Here is a 24,127-nt window from a genome sequence, read left to right as displayed (position 1 = left end):
GTTTACTCTCGCTCTGCTTGCACAACACACCACGGCATGGACACAAACACTAACACTGCCCTCTTGGATTTGTCAATATCAAGAATAAAGATTTGGCACGTAGTACGAAACAATATCAAACGCACAATACTGAGTGTCATTATAAAGGGACAAATGATTTATTAAATAAATCAAGTCTTTGTTTAAAGTGTACAATAAAAACGGTACATCGTACTGTGGTGGAATTCCTGACCTTTTGGATGAACGTTTCAATAATGTCACATGCTGAGTTGGAAAAATAGAAAACAACATCAGCACAACAAATCCTCCTCGTAACTCAAAACAAGTAAAGATGTCAGTAGTTTTAGTCTTCAGTAAATGACTCCATGTGGTCAACACTAATGTTTAGTTACCACCTAGCTGACGCTATTGTCCAAAAAAGAGCAACTAGATCTGAACTGAATGCCACTAAAGCTTAGAAGAGCTGGAAGGGCACACAAAAGTTAAGACTACGTTAATACGTTTTAAAACTTTGAAGAAGTCTGGAAGCTTTGCTTGGTTGTCCCCCCCACCCCCGCCCCCGCCCCTCCATGCCCCATGTATCTTGAGGAGCTCTTCTTAGTGTTCAGATACAGTGAGAAGATGCATCTTCTTGGCAGCGTCTTCTGTCACCATCTTGGCTGTTTTCTCAGGGCTGTGAGCCGGACTGGGGGCCGGACTGGGATTTGGAGTGTTTGCAGCACTGTTGGGATACTCCCTGTTGCCGAAGATGATGCTACCCACTCGCACGTTGGTGGAGCCCACCTCAATCTTCAACGCGCCCACATGAAAGAACAGAAAAGGTCCAGAAAAAGCTCCTCACAATATGATCTTTTTCATCACATGAAAAGGAAAAGGATTTTTGTCACATATAACACAGAGAATCTCCAATCCTGAACAAAAAAAATCTGTCAAATAACGAGTTACATTTACGCAAATCGTTTGATTTCCTTGTTCTCACTTGAGCAAACACAAGTTTGACTTCTTTTTTTTGTTTGTTTGTTTTCAGTTAAATGCTTCTCGCTGAAATGCTGTGGCATTAAGCACAAATATTGGGCTGATCGATCAGACCCACATGTAGAAAGATGTGGGGTCTAAAAACGATCCACCAATGGTTTCTAATCAAACCGCCTGGTTTAGCGCTACGGCCAATCAGAGCAACGAACAATGTGACGTATTCAGGGCCACGGAAATGAATAAATAAATAAAGTTACCTTCTGGCTTTTCCTAAAACAGGTCAAGGTTTTTATTTTTTCTTTGGCTCGGAGTGACGTTTAAAAAAATGTATTTTCACAAACCTGGCAATAAAACGCATCTCTTCATCATTTTAGACTAAAACTAACTGTCCATCAGTCCAAACATGAGTACCTGAATCTCCTGTCTGCATTTATGAATCTACAGCCAATTACAAAGCTCAGATAAAGCCCTTAGAAATAAATAAGTGAATAAAAGTGCTGGTAACAACCAATACTCACCGCATGTTCGAAATCGTTGGACATGCCCATACTAAGTTCAACCTCCTCCATGGCCAGCTTCAAGCTGTCACACACCTCCTGCCTCCGACTCAGCAGCATCTACAACAAAATAATATCACAATCCTTTTATCATCAACAAACTTTATCTGATGAACTGGTGACCCTGATACACAGCAACAGTCTCTGGAGGACAGACTGGTGAATGCTTCTCAAGTCTACTGACATTTGCAATCAGTCATGTCCAGCATCATCAGTCCAATAACTTACATGGGATAAATGACAACAAAACTGAATGTAAAGTTTAAGTCGATATGACCAGGAGAAGGCCGTCCATGACCTAATTCAGTGATTCTCAAGCGGGGCTCCGCGGACCCCTAGTGGTCCCTGATGTAATTGGAAGGGGTCTGTTGGTCCCTGATAATAAAATATATTTTTTTTAAAAAGATCCTCTAACATTTATTATTTTACTCAAAAGTGTTTATCTACCTAAACTACAGAGGGGTAACATGACCTTCTTTTACTCTTTACAAGTGTAATTCGTTGTATTTTAATAAGCAATCTTGCACCTATTTGCATTGGTGAAGTTACTGCATGACACTTAATAAAAACGTAACACGCCCTGAATGCTTTTCAAATTATGAGCCCTCTAGCGTTTCAGTGGGAATACTCCTAAGAGTTGATCACAAATTTGCAGGTCCAGGACCACAAAAAGGTGGAGAACCACTGCCCTAATTATCTCACAGTTGGACTACTGCAACGCACTTCATGTAGGAGTCTCCCAGTCTTCTCTTAATCGTCTTCAACCTGTGCAAAATGGTGCTGCCCGTCTTTTAACCAACATGTCACTCCTGTTCTTAACTGCCTTCATTGGATTCCCGTCCTTTATAGAATAGATTTTAAACCTTTGATGTTAGTTTTTTTAAAGCTCTTGATGGCCTTGCACCCTTGTATTTATCCGAGCTTTTAACTATCCGTAATACTGTTGGAGCGCTCAGGTCAACTAATCAACTTTTGCTGGAAATCCCGAGGTCAAAATATAAACACTGGGGTGACAGAGGCTTTTCTGTTGCCGCCCCCCAGGCTCTGGAATAAGCTCCACACCGAAATGTGGCGTATTCCTCTGCAGTTTTAAATCTAGGCTATAAACCAACCTATTTAAGATGGCCTTTAACACCCAGTAGTGTGATGAAACTTTTATCTTAATAGATTTTGAAGTATTTTATTGTTTTATTGTTTCTGATTGTTCTTGTTTATCCTTCTTTTTATCCATTACTTGCTGTAAAGCACTTTGGCACACCGAAAGGTTGTTGTTATGTGCTATATAAATAAAGTTCATTGCATTACATGTGGCTCCTTTGTGAATGTTGCTTAATATTTGACAGTTAAGACTAACACACACCAAAGTTTATTATCACAGAGCAGAGGATGCGTTTACGGTCACCTTTGTGGGTGTTTTAATTGGGTAGAGATGCAAATGAGGACTTTTAAGGCAGAACCATCACAATAAAATAAAGAGCAGGGAGGAAACTCAAAGCTTCAAAGAGAGTTCGTACCAGTTGCTGCCCGGTAATATCAAGTTCCCAAGATTCTCTTTTTAGACACCAATAAAAACCACTGACGCGGATTTCTGCAGGTAATTATAGCACTTTCTAATAATTGCTACAATGAATAAGCGTGACAGTGGAATAATTGGTTATATGAAGGTAACTTCCCAAAAAGGATCATCAAATTACCGGAGTCAAATTCCTTGTTGGACAATGTTCGAACCTGGCCAATAAAGCTGATTCTGATTCTGATTCTCTGCACCCTGGATACTGACCTCGCGTCTTCAGCTCAGCTGATTGAGGCTCATGATTATAACCCATACGTTTGTCATGAGACCATTTAGGGAGATCACTCGTCCCCTGGTCGGTTCCAGCAAACATTACGGAAAAACAGAACTTTTCTCCTCTGAGGCTTTCGTACCTTAAAGTCCGGATTGGGGCCCAGGGCGAGGTCGTAGCCGTAGCGCCCGATGGTCATGAGTCCTAAGAAGTGCAGGGCCGAGCACTTAGACATGATGTGTTTCACTGTGTCGACCGTTTCCTCTGGGGGCAGGCCGTGTTTGCCTGAAACACACATTATTTTTTTTACAGGCCTTTCTTTCTTCTCCAAGACCGTCGACCCGATGTGCATTTGTGATCAGCAACACTCACTATGTTCTCCACTGGTGTTGATCTGCACCATGACTTTTAACCTGTTAGTACCGGCTCCTCTGAGGCGCTGCCACGAGCTGTTGACCCTGTCGGCCAGTTTCGCAGAGTCAACGGTCTCCACAAGGAAGAGGTTGGGGACGCCTGGAGACAGAGAGGAGACTCCGTGGAAGGTTGTTTTCAGCAACCAGATTTTAGGAGGAGAGATAGAGAGAGCAAACAAACACTCACCCAACAGTTTGTTGACGTTATTCTTCTGCAGGTGCCCGATAAAGTGCCACTTGATTTCTGGACATGATTCCAAAATCTGTAGGAGAGAAATAGAAAATATGTTACACGCTGACATTTAAAGTCAACCAAACACCCATCTTCTGAAATATGTGACCATACCAGAGGATCTGAAGCTTTGTCCACAAGTTCATTGACCTGGGCAGAGATGTGAGGAAATGAGGAAGGGTCAGACTTTTTTTTTTTCTTCTTTCTTCTCAACCTTTCTCAGTTTATGTGGCAACAAAAACAGCTTTCCATACTCACATAGTTTTCCCCAAAGTTGCGCTGCCCTTGCCTGTAGGCCTCCACGATCATCTCTGGGGGCTTTGTCTTGCTGACAGCTACAAGGCGGGGGGGCACAGCCGGCAGGGTCTGGGGAAGGACAAAACATGCCTCATTTGTATCAGCAAAGGCACTCGGAGTTCAGGTGTTTGGGCTGATTTTGAACAGTGAGTCAGCAGGGTCTTGTAAAACACTGATGAAGCGGGCTGCTGCAACGCTGAGATGCTGTTACACACCAGTGTCACCTCTATTTAGATCCCAGGCATCTGATGACAGGGGACACACGCTGCACATCCTAATAAGCTTCGACTGGGACTGGTGACATTACACTGATTTCACCAAGCTGTGGTGTGAGGAGAAAAACCGTGATCTGAATGTCAGGTCAATCTACAATCATAAATTAACACTGAATTAAAAAAAAAAAACTATTATTAGAAATGTGCATCACTGAATACTTGGGATTTCATCCTGCATGCACGTATAAAACAACACACTGCCACTTTAAATCATGCATGGTGTTATGAAAGTGTTGCACGAGCTTGCCTATCTGATATCCAAAGGTGGGTTTGCAGCCTTACATAACCAGTCGTGCTTCTAGTAACACGACTTTTTTCGGGGCCACGGACCCGGGGCTCGGTTCGGGCTGCAGTTACCTTGGGCCGCCGTGCCGCCGCCTGGTTCACCCGCTCCAGCACCGCCTGTATCGCCTTGCCAACCTCATCCGACATTGCTACCTTCCACATACCGTCAAGCGGCGACGAAACACAGCGTTGGTGACGCCTGCGCTGTGACGTCAGTTCCCCTTCAAAATAAAAGCACCGAGGAAGTTCGTGGAAGCGGTTTGCGACATCTGTCGGAAATAAGAAACACTACTAGACTGCACCCCTGCATTTATGGTAGAACATTTCTCGATCGATTTTCTAATATTTCACCTTCATTACAATAACATGTTATGAATAATTTAAATTTGAGCATCTCCCGGATGTATACAGTTATAAACTGCTTACCACTTTTATAGCTGATTGTTTTGCAAATGCACAAAAAAATGTGCACACTACCCAAGTTTTGCTCTAAAATTTAAAAAACAAGTTTATATTTATTCTTAAACCCTTTTTTGTGTACTTTACTACATCTTGTTTATTGCCTACAAGATGTTTAATTATTTCTTGAAATGCATTGAGGTAATTATATGTTACAATATAAATAAAGCTGAACTGAAATTGAAAGTTTTGCATCAGTTTTTCTATATTATGATATTTATATATATGACAAACCCAAAGCTTTAGTTCAACAAAAACAGGTAAGTCCTTGTCTGGTTCCTGAGCTGTGGGAGAGATGTTTGAACTGACCCTCCACAACTGTGCACAAGAAACCACAGGAATAAAAAAAATTAAACCTACTTAATTTATGTTTGAGGTAATTTTCCCACCAAGAATAAGGCTCATTGTACATGTTAGTAATGTAATATGCTCACCGGAATAACTTTCCTTATGGTGTAAATAAAAAAATAAATGTAAAAAGTAGTACAAAGGAAAAACCGATTTATTCACAAAAAACACAATTCAAAACAGTGTCAATGGATGAGTCAAACAAGTCAAACAAAGGTCTTGCTACTTAATAAAGAAATAAAAAGTGATGATAGAATGTAAAGAGGTGTTGCTTCTTCTCTCCAGCTGCAGCTGCCACCTTCACCCTCATACTCGTTCCAACGCCTCCAGCATGATGATGCTGTTCCCCCTGATGACCTGTGAGACAGATAACCACACGAATTAGGTCGAGGTTGAGTTGATAACTCAAGACTGATACAGATGACTCCAGCTCAGGACAAACAACTCATTCAATCTCAAAATGTAACACTGTTCTTATTATCAGTGATTTTCTCATCTTCCGTTGCCCATGAACAGGCCAAACTGAATGAATCCTTCAGTGCAGACACCTGTAGGTATTCTTTCATGTGGAGCATTTTTTTTCTTACCTAACAAAAAAAAAAGAAAAAAAAAGGAAACTCAACCTTGAACGTCTGGTTTTCATTTTAGCAGCACTAGTTTTTGTTTGAGTTACAGATCCAGTCAGACCTTCCACAAGCCAATGCATTATCGTGGACAGCACCACCTGTCCTGGGTGAGTGCATCCCAGCTGGATAACTTATAAGTTTAACATCCAAAACAAACTCAGGCAAGGATAAATATATTTTACTCTAAATTACAGAGTCTATTTTAAGGGTTCTGATTGTACAACTGGGACATCTGAAGAGAGGAAAAAAAAAAAATAAAAAATAAACTGAAATTTTGGCATTATTTATTAATCTGATTCTAAAAGTTTTAATTGGCAATTTCTTGTTCCCCCTTACCTGCACACACAATCTGTCTGGGTGAACCACCAAATCAATTTATCACACTAGTCAACAACAGCACTGCTCTCAAGCCATACACATTCAATTTGCAAAAATATGAGCTGGATCCAGTTTGTCTGGTACCCCTCCCATTCACAGTAATACATAACATTAAGAACTAGGGCTGGGCGATTTTGGACTAAAATAAAATCCCGATTTTTTTCTCTGAAAACCAGATTTTCGATTTAGATTTAAATTTTTTTAGTAAAACTACAAAAGACAATGGAATAAATTGTTTCAAATATTTCATCTTTATTTTTAAAGAAAAATAGCAAACAAATTTCCCTATTGGGAATGAAGTGCAATTGAAAGATATTGTAAATCCTCCTTGAGTTTAGTAAAGTGACAACATTTGCAATTTTCTTGACCAAACAAAGATGACTAGACGAGCTGTCTGTAATGCAGCCAGCTGCAAAAAAGGAAAATCGATTTTCCGATTTTCCTTTTTTTAACCTCGTCTTGAATAATAAATCCGATTTAGATTTAAAATCGATTAATCGCACAGCCCTATTAAGAACTGATCTCAACACGGTTTGTTTGTTTTTTTTTAAAGTGGTGGCTCATTGGGGAGCATTCAAGAGTCACTATTCAAAACAACCAAGATGGTTGGAGAACTGTTACCACCTTTGATCAGCATTTTTTTATTGTATAACTGACAAAAGTCATTCTGGCATTCATATTCATCTGCACGCCTTTTTGGAAGCATTTTGTTGATACTAGTCTGGTTGTTTCTCATGCTTCACGTCTGATTGCTCGTACATCTACATGATGGCATCCAGGGGCAGTTTCTTCTGCATCTATTATTACTGTGCCTAGGACTCAGTCAAATCAAGAGGAACCAAACTAATTTAGAAATTAAACTGATTTAGGATAGCTGACAAGGCCTCTATACCACTGAGCCTACATCACCAAATCCATAGGAGAAAATCACCACCAGATGAAGGCTTATACCATTCTGTTTGTTTGTACGACAGAATGGAGTCGACTCGTTACCAATGTGTGGATGCCTTACTACTTTGTTAAAACATTTGGCACACAATTTGAGATGGAATACATTTAGAAGGCCTTTTTTCACATCAACAGTTTATACTCGACAGACTGATTTCAGACACATTGTACGGTGTTAGCAGTACTCGAGTTGTTAAAAAAAAAAAAATCAGGGGGGGGGGAGATGGTGGATTTTATCATATGGGGACAGATAATTTGTGGTGATTACAAATAAAATACATTACAAATAATAGCAGTGACCAAAACACCTGCAGAAATACTGCAGGAATGACATAGCAGCAGTTAAATGCAGCCTTCTGTAAGCTTTAAATATCCACTGGGCTTACATCAAATACATCAAAACACAACAATAAAAAACAGTTTTCTGAACTTATCAATATGACTCTGTCCTTCACAGGATAAGTAAAATGGATCACTGCAAAAACTCAAAATCTTAACAAGAATATTTGTCTTATTTCTGGTTAAAATGTCTCATTTTAGTAAAAAAAAAAATCTCATTACACTTAAAACAAGACTCATCACTGGAAAAAACAATTTTCACCTGTTTCAAGTAGATATTCACTTAAAATAAGTAGAAAAATCTGCATGTGGATTGGAACAAGATTTTATTGCTTGTAATAAGAAGATAAATCTTGTTCCACTGGCAGATTTTTCCTACTTATTTCATGTGAAAATTTACTTGAAACAGGTGAAAATTGTCAAATAAGTTATATTTCTGGTGATGACTAAATGTTGAAATAGCAGTAAAACCACATTCATTGATGAAATGACATAAGGGATGGAAAGGGGGGATGATTTGGACCGTTTTTATTTCAGGGGGGATGCCACCCCCCCTCATCTCGAGTACTGGGTGTTAGTGATTTTACCAGGATAAAAACAAATGAGAGTGACAGGTACTCGGATACTGACCACCATGCCGATGGTGTTCTGCTGTCCTCCCGGAGCCATCTCCAGACAGTCGTCCACCACCAGGTTCATGAAGGGGTCAAAACCCCGGAGGATGCCCTGCACATGCCGGCCTCCATTCAACTTCACTAAAGGATAAACAACAATAATAAATAAATAAGTGTATTACTGGATCCCAGAAGGCTGAACAAAAACAAGACAATAAGTTCAAATGTGAACAGTCAGACTTGATCTTTCATAATAACTCGATCCGTCTCAATTCCCAGCAAATTAATAAGACCTTTAACATCCAGAATGTTTGTAAATGGGATCAAATATACTCACGCGAAAGTTTCTTGTCCATGAACCTGGAAGATATAAACAATAACAGCTTATGTTACAGAGGTTTTCGAAAAAGGCCAATATTAGCATTGTACCATTGTAAACCATGTAGCACAGCTAATGTGCGCGGATTGTAACAATGAGTTAAAAAAAACCCGTAATCGCATCAACACTGACGATGAGACCTTGTTCAAAAAGCTCATGAACTTACTTTTTCAACTCCGGTGGATGCGCTTTACTCATGTTGCGTGTGTGTGTGTGTGGTTTTAGAGAAGGACTATTACAATCGTAAAGTCTTCGCTTCTTAACAAACCCGCGGAAGGACAGCGTGCGCCAGGGATCCGGAAGAGATCAGCACCGCCCCGGGCCGGACAGCGCCCCCACGGGGGCGGGAGGAGGAACAGCAGCCATACTCATATTTTTCACTTTTTAATTTAAATTCAAATACACTATTCTTACTTTGCTTATCTCATGCATTGTCACCAAATTTAGGCTACATTTGGGCAAATGTATTGTCAAGATATTGTATTGAAAGTGGAAGAGTTGGAGCACTGCTTGTCCAGCAAATCTCCCAGGTCCCTAATCAGAATCATGTTTATTTGGCCAAGTAAGGTCAAACAAGACAGGGAATTTTACTCGGTTATTTTCGCTCTCTGTACACTAAATAGGCAAATGACAGCTCTTATTAACATATATACAATATAAAAAAAAGTGAAAGCTGCAGCAGTATGAGGTAGACATCGTTATTGAAGGGTGCATTGTTACAGCATGATTGTGGTTATTATTATTATTATTGCACAGTGATTGATTTGGGTTATGTCTGGATTATGGTGATTAATCCATGTGTGAAAATATGCCTATGTAATCAATGAATAAACACATTTTTACTGATTTAAAATTTTGGTCAATTAATATATAGTCTTCTTTATTTTTTCCTCCATAGTAATGCTGAACCATAATCTGGCCAATTCAAGCAACACCCAGATCATAAAAAAACTCCCACAAATAGGTTTCCACAGCTTTGTACCAATACAGTGAGTTTACACTCTTACTCTCACTATTAAACATTGCTGTGAGTTCAAATCTTGATTCTTACCAAGACTCCACCAAATGTTATTTTTTTTCTTACATTAATCCTCCTGTTCCTTGAACATGGTGGTACCACCATTGTTCTACCCATTTAGTTAAATCCAGGTTAATTTGTGTCACTTTCATGGTGCAGTCTGTAGCTGTTTAAGACTATTTTCAATTATTGCATAAAGTAATGAGTCACAAGCACACTGTACTTGGAAAAATTCTATGTTAAAGTTCATTTACATTAAATAAATCACTATTTGCTGTGATGTGGTAATAACACAAGCAAGCCAGTAGTGGATGTACAACATTTGAGTTCCAGTACAGTCCTAAATCGCCTGCAGAAGTTCTCTCTGCAGAGTGAATAGGAGAACAGGAAGCTTGCATGTAACCCTGGATGAATCGTCTGCACCCAATGTTCTTGAGTGTCCGCTGTAACAACAGCCTGGACAACCAACGCTGACCCCGTGGACAAGATGGGAATGAGGATGATCTGCTGGGCTTTGGTCTGCTGCGGGAAATTAATTTGACTTGGAAATAGTTGCATCAGTGAGAAAGGTCACTAAGATAACTCACTATCGCAGACAAACCACTCCACCTCCTCCAGGACTCTCAACAGTTAAGCTCATCCTCGATCAGTCACGGTTCTACCGCCGTAATAAAAAAATGCTTTAGGAAATTCACAATAGTTCACTTCTCTGCACATCCGTTTATTCACCAAAGCCAATTTAGCTTGAGCGTGAACGTTTTACACTGCATGCTGCACTTGAATATATTTTTATAGTACTCCCAATTTGTCCCTTTCCTTAAATTAGAATTTGCTACTTAATTGTAACCATACCGTGTACAGTGTTTAAGGCATTTTGCCCACATGTATGGCGAGTTATTACTATTGAGTCTTTTCTTGGGACATATCTCTTTGCGGACGTGCCATTGTAAATAGCGTGTTCAAAAACAGACCCTCAACCCACTTTAACATGTAATCAATCCAAAATAAGTCACACACAAAAAACTTTATTTTGTTATCTATAAAGAGGCATATACCAATTTACAAAAGGTTGTTTTTTTTGACAACTTATTAAATTGTCAATTTTTAAATTTTCACAGTAGCCTTCTAAAAAAAAAAGAGCTGAAAATACTTTTAAAAAAAAAAAAAAAAAAAAAAAAAAAACTATTTTATTCTGATCTAAGTGGGTTCTCCAAAGCGCACTTATGAGGAATCAGACACTGAAAGGCTTCTCTCAGTCCGTCCGCTTGCATAGGTAGGAAATGTGAAAGAAACCCGCTCAAGCGAAAAACAATTAAAGGCATTGGGCTACATTAAAGTCAAACGGGCTTGTGGTTCAGATTTTAACAATCTGCCAGAATGAAATCTAGAGATAACACAAAATATGACTTCAATTCAAGAAACCTTTCTATAGTAGTCCTTTAAAATACTTAATGAAGTCCTGATTAATTAACTTCTATTTGAGGTGTGTACTACAAAGCAAGTTGAACAGTGTACACCGGTGGGGACTCAGTCATGGTTTCTTGGTTTTAAGATTAAAACACAAAAGTAACGTTCAGCTGGCTTGATTTAAGCCTTTGAGTACAAGGTGGACACAGCCAACAGTTCTTTGTGTTAACCTGATAAAACATGGAGTTCCAGTTAGAAGTAACGGGTACAGCAGTGGCTACAACTCCTTCAGGGGGGTTGAGAGCTTGAGAACACAGACCCAAAATGTCTGGCTGAAGACAATTAAACACCATTTGGATTTTGTCACATATCATATGGTAAAGAAAATAACCAGTGAAAGGGTGAGACATTTTTACTGGTGATTTAAAGTGAAACATCTAACTTTTTCCAGCAGAGAGTACGTTTCAGCACATGTTGCCAAGTTAAAAGGAGGGCCACCTTTGTGCCATGGAAACTCTCATTTCATGCTCAACATGACTAACAATTAACCTTACTTTGTTTTACACTCCTCTAACACTCAAAGCAGTGCTAGAAAGATACACAACTGAAAATAAAGCAAGTGACAGAACAGAGTTACGGCCAATCAGTGACCAATTATTGCCCATAGTGAGGGGGGGGAAAAAAAAAAAGATACAGCAGAGGACACAGGTAATCTTTTGTGATACAGAAACACGCTACTGTTTGGCTTCAATAGCATTCAAGATACAAAAAATAAAAATGTATTTGAAAACAGGGATTCCAACAAGTAATTCATCACTTGCATGACAATCAATCACACGTTTGTTACTGTACTGTAATGTCACTGACCAAAACTTTCCCTTGAAGGATTGAGTTGATCTGTTACTTTATAATTTTAATAAACTGAAGAACGATCCCAGAATTTGCTGCCAAACAGCATAGACTCGTGCCCAATTTAACAGTTCCAAAAATGCTAACTTTACAAATAATTATATAGCAGCACTGTTGGATTGCAATACATGTAAATGTGTTTTTGTCCAATAGATGGGCTAGTGATTGTGTAGCATTCATTAAACACCCACACTTGTGTCATCTGGATTTGACTACAACACAGCTGCTATGGTGGAACATCCCACAAACATGCCGGTTGTGAATGTTCAAATTAAGAGTTTGCATTGACGAACACTGATCAATACAAAGACCAATCAAACAAAGTCATTTTCACAGTGAACACACTGAACTGAAGAACCCTGGCTACAGAGAAAACAGAACACATGTAATTTGTAGTAAGAGGGTTAAAACTTAATCTCTTTAACCCTTGATATGTTGGCATGGAGAACATTAATATATCAGGGTTGGTATAGGATGAATGCAAATTCATTGAACTAGTTACTTTCAAATACATTTCAAACTCTGCTGTCGAACTCTTCAAAGGCAGTTGATGACATTGAAACCCCATCTCAGGCTTTGCTGACCTGGTGTGTGTTGTAACCCTCGGAGATTCTGTCCTCCTCCACTCGGGCCCGGAGGTGCTCCTGACAGTGTTCTAGGAAAGAGTCCAGTGCGGAGAAGCCCTGCTGACAGGGCACACAGTGGTACAGTCTCTGCCTCTTCGAGCCTGGCCATTTGCAGTTGTCCATCTCGTCAGCGCACACACTGCATTGTCTCCTCCTGACAGAGGACTGGTGGAGCTCCACGTGCTCCTTCAGCTGCCACTGCAGAGAGAAAACTTCTGCACAAGAAGGGCAGGGAAACTCCCCTTCCACCTCCAGTTCATCCTCCAGTTCAGGCACTTTTCTACAAGTCCCCACATCATCAAAATTGGTTAAGACTTTGGACACCTTCTTAGGCTTTCCAGGGGCAGGCTTGACTGTCTTATGATCTTCTAATTTTGTTTTGACATTATTTGGTTTGTTTTCTGATGAGTTGGGGTCTTTCGTGGCACATTCCACAGATGGGCTACTGTTTTCTAAGTCAGGCAAGCTTGAGACTGTGTGCCGTCGGTAATGTGCCCTAAGTGACAAATGATGGAAAAAGACTTTGCCACAAACCACACATGGATACGCGTCTCCTTTCCTACGCTTTTTGATGGATGGCCTTGGCTCTCTCCTGATAGTTTTCTGTCTGCTGTGTTTATCTTTTCTGTGTACATACAGTTTAGACGTGCTCCTGAAAACCATGTCACATGAGCGACATTCCAGAAGCTTGTTTTTGGATTTTGGTTCCTTTGGTTTTCCATTGACCTTGGCACTCCTTGCCTTTTCATCAGCACTGTCTCCTTTGGTGTTTTCCTCCTCCTCTGCGTGGTTGTTCTGTATATGTCGATGCAGAGCAGCTTCAGTCCTGAAGTTTCTTGAACAGAACCGGCACACATCAAAAGCTCTGCAACTAGGCCCTGGAGTGTCTGAATAATCAGAGCGAGTGGAGTCACCCTCTGAGATTGGTGGAGAGTCATCTGGAAGGTTACTAGCATTGACTATTATTGAAGGGGATGGTGGCTCACTGCAGCCAGCCTGCTGATGCTGCAGCAGGGCCTGTTTCTGGCTGAAGCCTCTCCCACATGGCGCACATGCATAAGGATTGCTGTCCAAGAGGTGAGGCTGTCGGTGAAGTGACTTATCCTGCAGCCTGCCAGGAGTTGATGTCCGAGTTGTGCATGCAGGACACGGAGAACCAAGCCGTGACCCATGACAACACTCACATCGAATGGCATCATGGTCACATTTATGCAGTTGTAAGGACGACCTCAGGGAGAACTCCTGCCCACAACTGGGGCATCTGTGAGGCTTGGGCAGTGTGTGTTTTAATTCCTGATGCTGCAACAGATCTTCTGCATATGGGAAACTCTTACCACATTCCTGACAAACATATGTGGATGGCTGGGATGGTTGCTGCCGCTGGTTTTGAGCTTGTGGTTTTGTTTCGGCGCGTGCAATGAAGCTGGCGAGTCTGGACAGTGTGTTTGCTGCTGTTGTGGAGCGGCTGAACGACTCCTGAGACCTTGTGGTGCTCCAGCTGACTCCATCCATTCTCTCACCAAGACGCTCACCTGCTTTCATAGAGACAAGAAGTCTGAGTCACCAGGCTGTTAAGTGCACAGAAACAGGAGGCAAAGTAAAAGGCTGCAGAATTTAGATGTGTTTCAACAATAATAAAAAGTACTTTGACTGAATGTCTCCAAGCTGAAGTTTCATGACAGAGAAAATGAAGGGAACATTACAAGCCATTACTCCTGCACCACATGCTTATCTGCTCCACCCAGTTTTTTTGGGGGGGATACAACACGGTTTAGAATCAGAATCAGGTTTATTGGCCAAGTCAAACATGACAGGAATTTGACTCCGGTTGTTTCGCTCACTGTACAGTAAATAGACAAATGACACCTGCTCTTATTAACATATATACAATTAAAAAAAAGTGAAAGGTGCAGCAGTATGAGGTAGACATGATTATTGAAAGGTGCATTGTTACAGCATATGATTATGGTTATTATTATTATTATCATCATTATTATTATACAGTGATTGATTACTCAGACTATGAATGATGAGAATTCATCAGAGCAACAGCTTGGGGGAAGAAACTGCCTTTAATTATCTTCACAACATTTGTGGAAACCCACACACTTTTACTATTAGACCTAACTGTGAATTATACCAGTGATTTACTCAATAAATTCAAATGATGACCACAATACAAGATTTTTGTTTACAATTCCCAGGTCTCTTCCTGCCAGATAAATACAACCTGCTCCTAATCCGAGCAGCAGCTGCCATTTCCTTGGTCGAGTTGATTGACCCAGATATTTAAGGACTAGACCTCATTTTTATTTCTTCATGATTTATTTTATTTTGTACAGGGAACGTTCATCGTAGTTGCGGTAACGCTTCAACTCAGTCTGGCCCAGTTTTAATCTTAAACAGTATTCTGATGAGACCTAAACATGTAGAGATTATTATCAAGACAGGGGATAAAGTCCCCTCTTCTTAACTAGCTCATATGCATCGCTGATATTCGCGGTGGTGGGTTCTTTAACACCCGTCAGTGCACGTTGACCAGAACAGACACTAGTGGACCACGTGAAGCTGCTCTGGGGGATAAAAACATGAAAACATGAAAACATGAACAAACTGCAGCCGCCGTGCTAGCGTTAGCTCGGGGCTAGCCGCGCTAGCCGCTGCAAAGAGAGGCGTTTCCTCTGGTGTCAACGACCCACCTGCAGTCTCAGAGAAAAACGGTGCTCCTGGCGGTCACGGCGAGACAGCGTGGCTCCTCCAGAGTTGCTCTCATTGCAACTAACATGGTGAAAACGAAGTTAAGTGACTTCTTCTGGTCGGGCAACTTCCGGTACGTTGACTTGAAAAACTTCTTCTTCGAGTTCAAAAGCAACTAGTAGGCGCTACTGCCGCCTAGTGGACCATTACTGCATCATTACTGACGCCTACTGGATAATTACTGCATCATTACTGCCGCCTACTGGATCATTACTGCCCTCACTGGTTTTCCAATAATATTATTTTGGTTGGTCAGCTGTTTAATTCAAATGGCTTACTCCTGACATATCAAATTTTTTTGTTGAAGTTCAATATTATTGTCCCCGTTAAGGAATTGAATGTCATTATAAATGCAATCCCTACTGGAGTCGTTATGTTATTTAAAAGTACGGCGGGACAGAACTTGAATTTAAATTTGTCTTTTGATCCGACCAAACTTGAAATTGGTTAGATTTGTTTCTCCTCAATCGTCATTTACGTGCATTGTTTCAGAAGGATGTTGTATCAATTCCATATCTGGTTTCTTATTGGAATAACTTTGTTAACAATCTTGACTAGAAAAAGATTTGGTGATTACCTGCAAAATACTCAATAACTAATAAACTTAAGGAAGTATCTTTTAGAATAATTCACAGAGTATACCCATGTTAAGTTTTTCTTCAACGCTTAAAAAAAGACATAGACACTGTCTGTTGTTTCTGTGAAGGATTTTTTTCATTACATTTGGAGTTGCTCTTTCAATACAAAATTATGGAACAATATCTGTAATTTGATTTGTGTTTGTGTTGAACCACATTTCTCCCTTTGCTTTGAACATGTATTGTTGGGCTTCATTGACTATCCATCTGTTAAAAAAAAAAAACAATTTTATATCATTAATCTTATTATATTACTGGCAAAATGGTTTATTCACAAATCCCGTTATATTAATCAAAAGCCTCTTTTTTGTATTTTTGCAATATATTAGAACCATTAGACTCTCCACCAATGCAATGGCAATCAAGCACCTAAGTTTGTGTGCTCTTTTTAATGTATTTCTGGAGTGCATTGTGTCCTGATTTCCGCCGCTGAGTGTGTTTGCATTTTGTCTTTCAATAAAAAAAAATAAAAAAAATACTGGATCATTACTGCCATAGATATATATATATATATATAAAGGCTTTTATATATATATATATATATATATATATATATATATATATATATATATATATATATATATATATATATATATATATATATATATATATATATATATATATGATTACTGCACCACTACTGCCGCCTACTGGACCCTCCCTCAATGACGTACACACCCCTCGGTGAGCCCCGCCCCTCAAATCTGAATGAGCCAATCGGTGTTGAGTATCAGTTGTACAGGTTTCAGCTCTTTAAAAAGACGTTTAAAGATCCTGATCTCTTTTTGATGGTGTTTGTGCTAAAACATTCTTATAACACAAGACATGTCATTAACATAATTTACAGGGTTCAGCAATGAAAAAAGGGACACTGTGGTTGTTGTCTTCATCTGATGTTGTAATGGCTTTTTTTGGCGGTGGACGATGAGACGTCACTGCAGTGTCGGTATCCTCTGTTCATTCAACCTGTTCAACCTGTTCATTACCTATTTAAATGAACAAAATTAACAATAGACAAATATTTGTTTTCCCAGGCAGGACTCGCCCTACTCCACCTCATCTGTCTTCAGAGTTTAATTACTATTGCAACAAGACATCAGTAGGGTAAAACTAACCTGTCTCACGACGGTCTAAAAACCCAGCTCATGTTCACTATTAGTGGGTGAACAATCCAATGCTTGGTGAATTCTGCTTCAAACCAAACCAATCTAACCAACGAAGGCAATGAGTCCTAACCAATTAGAGGCAGCTTAGGGTGGGTCATGCCTATGAAAGTAAATCAGGCAGTTTGGCTTGGAGACACCCCTGAATGATACGCATCACAGGGACGTAAGAAATGGGTTTACCCAATGCTGACTGAAAAACATGTAATTATAGTTCGTATACCTGCGTATAGCCTGTACTATAGCACTGCCTGGAAGGCTTTAGGGACAAGGTGAAAGCTATGTAGCTTGGAGCAGCTACCACCGTCTTGGGCTGATGGCTGGTACAAGACCACAAGCCAATTGTCAAATAACTTCGATGGAGCACTAGGGACCCTGTATCAGAGTCAGTTAGCTGAGCACTGGCTTGGTCTGGTCACAGTGGATCCTGGTCGGAGCTCCGGCAGGGCTTGTTTCAAATGTTTTGACTGTGACATCAGCAAGGATGCATGACCGTATTTGTTCAGAATTAATGTAAGATAATGCTAATTAGCATCATAACCGAGCATGAGCTAAGCTGAAATAGTAAACTTGTGGTGACTGAAGTGATATTTGCATGTTCCAGTCATTATCTGGCTTGTTCATTGTGTCAGCTCGCTGGTTTTTGGGCTAACCAGGGTTGGGTGTCAGTACCTGCCAATATTGCACTGTCCACAGCAGGGCAAAACAAAAGATTCAAACTGACTCTTCAGAAAACCTATGGGTGACTTCAGAGGGTTTGTCCAGTTCTTTTTATACAGTCAATGGATAGCATGGATTTGATTCTTCTAGGTTTCTGGAAAAGGTAGGATTTCTAATTGTAAGCTGTTCGTTGTTGCAGTACAGATGAAGCCATTTAGTAATGACTGTTCTAGCTGAATTTGCCACCACCATTCAGAGTAAGACTATTTAACATGTATATTATCTGATGTTAACCTTTGACTTTTTAATTGTTGATGTCTTATAAGACAGCGTCTTAGAATATCCTTTAAATCTCATCTATATTGGTTCATCAAACTCTGAATGAATCATATGATTATTCCTATATAAGTTGAATATTAAAATATATTTGCACTTTTTGTTCATGCAAATCTGCATCTAAGTTTTACACAGTTCAGACATTAGTCTTTTGACTCCTGAGCATCCTTGAATCCTCGTGCAGAGGTGTTTGCTTCGCTCGACAGCTGGATGAACTATTTCTGTGAGGCTAGTCCACCAGACATAGAAGACCCCAGACACCCTTCAGAACTGAGCTCAATTTATTTACTATATTTTTAGGGATTATCAAACATTTTTAGTAATAATTCTCAAATCAATGAAGTAAATATTGTTAATGCAAAATGGGATTACACAGATTTTTCTTGACCACTTGTTCTGAAAGTCATATGATCACACAACGATCAACAGTTGGATCATTTTAATCACCTTGAAAAGAAAATGATGATGAACATATTCAAAACAGTGATTTAACGTGAGTTTACAAACCTTCACCAAACGTTAACACTTAGTAGGTGTTCAGAGAGTTTCTTCAGAGGAATGCAGGTTCCAAAGTTTACAACCATCCCCTTATAATAAAGAAAGGTTTATCTCTTTATCAGCTTGGATGCCATGGCAACCACAGTGATTGGCGCTGGCAGAGGAGGAGAAAGCAGGCATTTTCCTCACAAAGTGGTGTGATTCTGTATTGTTCCTTGAAATACCTGAGATAAGAATTCTTTTCAGACTAAGTCATGCTAAGAAGTATGAGTTTTAGAGGCCATATCCTGCCTTCCTACCAAAGTTCTCTAAAGACATATACATGTACATGTACATTCTTGATTGACTTCGTAAAGATGTATAGTATTCAACTCAGTTTTATTTTGATAGCATCTATTGCAATACAAATAGTCTGTAGGGGCTTTTCAGAGACCCAGAGCATGACCCTGTGGCAAATATTAAAAGAAACAATGGCAGGTAAAAAATTCTGGCCTGACAGAACAGACTCACATCTAGGAAGATGTTCTGTAGGGTATGAAAACGGTCCACAGGGCCTCTCCATCCCAGGGATGGCACCAACGGTTGCTTACCAAGCTGCCTTCACACACAGCTGGCGAGCGCTACGACCAATCCCAGTAACAAACAAGGATATGTATTCAGAGCGACGGAAACGAGCCAAATGGAGAATGTGTTGGGTAGAATAGCAAATATATGTTTTTGTTGTAGCCTGTTGGCAAAACAGAAAATACACTGTCTTTTAGAGGAATTATTTGAATGTTGTCTTCTGTTACATTTTGTAAGAAAAAGTTTGAATCTTTATCTGTCGATGCCAAAGCCGATTCAAACAGCCGTTAATCCTAAAATGTTAATCCTGGCTCATGAGGAGCAACCTTCCTGCTGCAGGAGGAAAAGAGGAGCGTGATAGGATAGAAAGGATGAGGAACAGAGACAGGAGAGGCACAGGTGTTTCAATATTAAATAAAATAGATTATCTGTTAGCTGGAGAACTAAGAGTTCTACGTACATATAACTGATTCATGGTTAGTTGGTGAAAAACAGAGACGACTATATAAACAGCAGATACTGAGGTGGTCAGAGGGGGAACTGCAGGTCAGGATGCAGCTCCTGAAGCTCTGGCCTGCAAACATCTACGGAAGAGGGGGCAGAGCAGCAAAACAAACTACAAGAACAATGCAGTGAAGTTACACTAATGAGATACTGCTGATTAACAACTATCGATTGAGCCAAAGGACGAGAATATAAGAAGAGGAAACGAGAGGAGAGAAAAGAGTAGGGGCACCGCTCAGTGGATCATGTTGGTGTCCCCCTGCAGTGTAGCTTTAAAGCAGCATATCTAGGATCAAGTTGTGCTTCAGACCAGCTGCTCTAGTCTGGTCCTGCAGCTGCAGCTAATACTATTAAAGTTTACACTAACTACAGGCTTTACTAAACAGAAACATTTTAAATTTGATTTTAAAGGTGGAAGTGGTGTCAGCTTCCTTAACCCAGATTGGAAGTTGGTTCCATAGTAGCGGTGCCTGATAGCAGAAGGCCGTCCTCCAAATCTACATGTGGATACTCTAGGAACAATGAGTAAACCTGCACTCTGAGAACAGAGAGCTCTGCCAGGAACATAAGGTACTATCAGGTCTTGCAAATATCACAGAGCTTGGCCGTTTGGGACTTAAAACAGAAGTAACAGAGTATTGAGTTTGGTTGTAAATTTTACGGGGACCAATGGAATGAGGATAACACTGGAGAGACGTGGTCTCTCTTGCTGATTCCTGTCAGCAGTCACGCTGCTGCATTTTGGGGGATATTCAGAGAATTTTACAGCGGAGAAACACTTTACAAACCCTATATGCACAACATTTGTGATGACAGCATATTGTTTTACAAAACTATATCACACATAAACAGCGATGAGACTAACTCACATCGGTATTGTGGACATCATAGCAGAGGTAATTACCTCACTCAAGAAAAGCCATTAAAGGCCCAGGACGCCTCAGTACGACTGCTGGTTGACATCTAACTTTAGCAACGGCAAATCTTTTGTCATCTTCTTGGCCGGTTTATTTTTCCTTTGACTCAGACTCTATGGGACTAACCATGTCTCTCTGCTTGTTTCTCAGCCATTCCATGGTGTCCCCGTGGGTGCTCTGTGGTCAGCGCTCTGGAAGGACGGGATAATGGGTCAGTTGCTACAGGCCATGCAGTCCCTATACGAATGGAGCAAAGGTTTGGTCCACATTGCCAGTAGGGAGGTGGATTCCCTCCAGCTGGGACTTAGACATGCCAGGGCTAACCTTTGTCACTGAAGCAATTCATAACGTTTATTGACAGAATTTCTTGGTGGCTGAGGTGTATAAGTGGCCCATCTCTGCTTTTATGCAGATGTGGTCCAAGACAACATTTGTATTTGAGACCCATCTGAAATATAAATGAGCTGAAATATGGGATCATCGGCTGGTTCCATACTGGCTTATGTTGTTGACACAGATTAAACACCCATTTTGGGCTCATGTTCATTCATCACTCATATAGCTGAGAATAAGCCCTGCGAGTAATTCACATGGGGTTAACATGGAATTCACAGAGAACCCCATTTGGGAAAAGATCAATGATACAGCAGCTGAAATGAGTTTCCTGTGCAGGGTGGCTGGACCCTCCCTTTGAGAAAGCTTGAGAAGTTCGGTTCCAGGAGGGATGCACAGTGGCGTGGCTGCTCCTCCACAGCGAGGTGAGCCTGCTGAGGCGGTGTGGACATCTTTCTCTGTTGCAGCGGCTCAGGAGTGATAATCCACCCTTGTTCACGCAGACTAAGACTGTGACTAACACTTGCCCCACAGCAGTAACACCAAGTCTCACCTGACCTGTACATTTCAGTCAGGAATAAGACAGACTTTGGCAACAGTAAAGAGTCCCTAAAGTCCCGCAGACCAGAGCACATTAAACATCAAACACCACACAGTTTAATATTAAACATGAGGATACAAAATTATTGGTTACATAGTTTCTGAATAGGCGTATGTGTGCTCAGTCCCTTATTCTCCCCCTGCTTTATTTATGTGTGCTTTTCTTCCTTCTTCCTTCTTCCTTCTTCCTTCTTCCTGCATGCATGTTTTTGTGGTCAAATGAGGAGAAAAATAACTCATTTCACCATCAGAGACTTAAACTCTTGTCAAAACAACATAATACTGGAGATTTAAAGGAGACCTGTTGGGCATTTATTGCTGCACACAACAATTCAGAAACACAGACGCACATAAATATGTGCTGGTTATCAATAAATGGCAATATCTAAGTTAGGTAAGAATAGAAAAAACAGAATAACTGGTACAAATCACATTATAAAAATAAGTGGCAGTAAGCTGTGCAGTCTGACCTCACAACCACCGCTAAAACCCCGAGGGTGTTTACAGTCTGTACAGCTGCTGGTCATAGGCAGGTGCTATATGATCATTCTGCATAGTGATACTCATAATAATTTATGACCTTAATACCTCCCTCTCTCCCCCTCTCTCTCCCCTCCAAGAGGGCAACTATTTCTAGTCAAGGACACACGCTGAAAATAGCCCTGTCGATCTATCTATTGTCATGTACACGTCTAACTTCCCCATAAACCGGGGGTGTGGTGAATAAGGGAGCATTTATGTGATTATGACTATTAAGAATGACATTTCCTTCAAGGGAAGAGCAGCTTCCATTCATATAGTCAGTTATCGTGACAAGATAGTGCCACGCCTGACCTGGAGATTAGGTCTTATACGATAAGTCACTCCCTGAATATTGCCAGAGTGCAACATAAGGTCAACACAGAACCAGTTGTCAAAGTGTTATTGACAACAATTTAACTCCACTTATTATTCTGGCCGGGTTCTACGTTTCTACGTTTGTTTAGAATAACCTTTAAAAACTGTAAAAAACCTGCGTAAAACCGTAAAAATTAACATTTTTAAAGACTACTGTTCATACGTAAGAAGAAGTACCGTAGCCGACTTCAGGGACTCTGAGGTCTGAAATCATGAAAGTAGCGTTGCAGTTTTATAATAATAAAGTTATTGTTATAACAATAAAGTTGCAAGTTGAGAATAAAGATTAAATATTTCCTTACCGTACAACAAATCAAAGCTCCCCACGGTTCTCATTTTTAATACATGTTGCAATTCAGTTTTCATAGCAACTTTGTTCCCCCCCCCCCCCCCCCAAATTAATCATCATCATATCATTTTGGCTATTATACAGTCACTTTTTTCTTATAAAACTTTGAGTTCATTTATTTAATATCTTCATCTTTTTTCATGTTCAATCTATAAATGTCAGACGATGCTGAAGTTCTTCATCCAGGCTGCAGTTAATTAATGGAAGAAGCCTTCTCTGTTCAGCATGAGGCCAACCTGAGCTGGTGCAGTCGGGTGAGCAACGTTTAGCCTGAATGCTCATTTATACTCGATATACTAGATATTGAAGGGAGACAGTTGAAGGTGATTTAACATTCATTTTATTTGTGGTTATGCAGCTGAGATTACATAATTATGCAAAAGGGGGTGCATGAATGTTGCAAATAACCCACCAACATATATTTTAAGGGTGCTTTAAACCTTTATTCTGCTTCAGAATTGGATTTCCCGCCTCATGCGGTTCATTTCAGCTGGTTGATGTGGACCAAAATAAGCCAATCAAGACCTTCATAAAGAGGTAGTGTCAATCTCAAAATAAATTAATAAATCACCAAAAGCAAGAACTGTATGATTTGGGGGAAATTAATGAGTTTCTGACTTTTACTGACTTTCAGTCTAAATCAAAGGGTTCACACTTGTGCATGATTAATCTACACAACATCCTGCACTGTTCTGACACATAGCCTTTACTCCAGAGCAGTGAGCTGCCTGGCTGTGGGTCACACAACCAGACTGACACTGGGGGTGTAACATTGTGAAAGAGGAGCTCTTTCTGTTCAGCCTGGTGTGTTATACATAACCCAGAGGCTGGGAGGACCGCAGGAGTTTTCCACATCTATCTGTGGCTTTAATAGTCTTTCCTGTAACTTTTCTTGCTTGTATATTTGCACTGATTATTCAGCAAGAGAGACTTAGTTCTTCTTTTAGTTATAAATTATGGGGGATTTCATATTTTCTATCTTGCCCAAGGAAACTTCAATAGATAGAGGAGATCAAATTGTGCACAGTGTTACAGTGTTTAT

At 40.2% G+C, this 24,127-nt stretch overlaps 3 protein-coding genes across 5 annotated transcripts; all 3 read right to left on the bottom strand.

The window, feature by feature from the left end:
* Nucleotides 1-134: 134 nt before the first annotated feature.
* On the bottom strand, nucleotides 135-5,045 carry plpbp (pyridoxal phosphate binding protein). Of its 2 annotated transcripts, none has more exons than XM_061735542.1 (8): nucleotides 4,891-5,045; nucleotides 4,220-4,327; nucleotides 4,076-4,111; nucleotides 3,917-3,992; nucleotides 3,689-3,829; nucleotides 3,459-3,601; nucleotides 1,494-1,592; nucleotides 135-789 (listed from the first exon to the last, which is right to left on the bottom strand). In XM_061735542.1, the coding sequence occupies exons 1-8, from the start codon at nucleotides 4,978-4,980 to the stop codon at nucleotides 598-600; spliced, it is 885 nt and encodes a 294-aa protein (XP_061591526.1). In that variant the 5' UTR covers nucleotides 4,981-5,045; the 3' UTR covers nucleotides 135-597. The 2 variants fall into 2 exon arrangements, with proteins under 2 accessions (XP_061591526.1, XP_061591527.1); XM_061735543.1 differs by lacking the exon at nucleotides 4,891-5,045 and adding an exon at nucleotides 4,474-4,510.
* A 716-nt stretch (nucleotides 5,046-5,761) lies between these two features.
* snrpg (small nuclear ribonucleoprotein polypeptide G) lies at nucleotides 5,762-9,216 on the bottom strand. The gene is made up of 4 exons (XM_061734758.1): nucleotides 9,076-9,216; nucleotides 8,868-8,890; nucleotides 8,547-8,671; nucleotides 5,762-5,982 (listed from the first exon to the last, which is right to left on the bottom strand). The coding sequence occupies exons 1-4, from the start codon at nucleotides 9,105-9,107 to the stop codon at nucleotides 5,932-5,934; spliced, it is 231 nt and encodes a 76-aa protein (XP_061590742.1). The 5' UTR covers nucleotides 9,108-9,216; the 3' UTR covers nucleotides 5,762-5,931.
* Nucleotides 9,217-11,731: 2,515 nt separating this feature from the next.
* Nucleotides 11,732-15,712, bottom strand: si:ch211-148l7.4 (uncharacterized protein LOC563603 homolog). 2 transcript variants are annotated; one of them, XM_061735550.1, is made up of 2 exons: nucleotides 15,569-15,712; nucleotides 11,732-14,404 (listed from the first exon to the last, which is right to left on the bottom strand). In XM_061735550.1, the coding sequence occupies exon 2, from the start codon at nucleotides 14,379-14,381 to the stop codon at nucleotides 12,813-12,815; it is 1,569 nt and encodes a 522-aa protein (XP_061591534.1). In that variant the 5' UTR covers nucleotides 14,382-14,404; nucleotides 15,569-15,712; the 3' UTR covers nucleotides 11,732-12,812. The 2 variants fall into 2 exon arrangements, with proteins under 2 accessions (XP_061591534.1, XP_061591533.1); XM_061735549.1 differs by having other exon boundaries at nucleotides 11,732-14,401.
* Between the last annotated feature and the right edge of the window lie 8,415 nt (nucleotides 15,713-24,127).

The sequence above is a fragment of the Cololabis saira genome, chromosome 12 (assembly GCF_033807715.1).
Source record: "Cololabis saira isolate AMF1-May2022 chromosome 12, fColSai1.1, whole genome shotgun sequence".
NCBI lineage: Eukaryota > Metazoa > Chordata > Actinopteri > Beloniformes > Belonidae > Cololabis > Cololabis saira.
The sequence above is the reverse complement of the archived record's forward strand: the minus strand, read 5'-3'. Positions and strand labels throughout refer to the sequence as shown.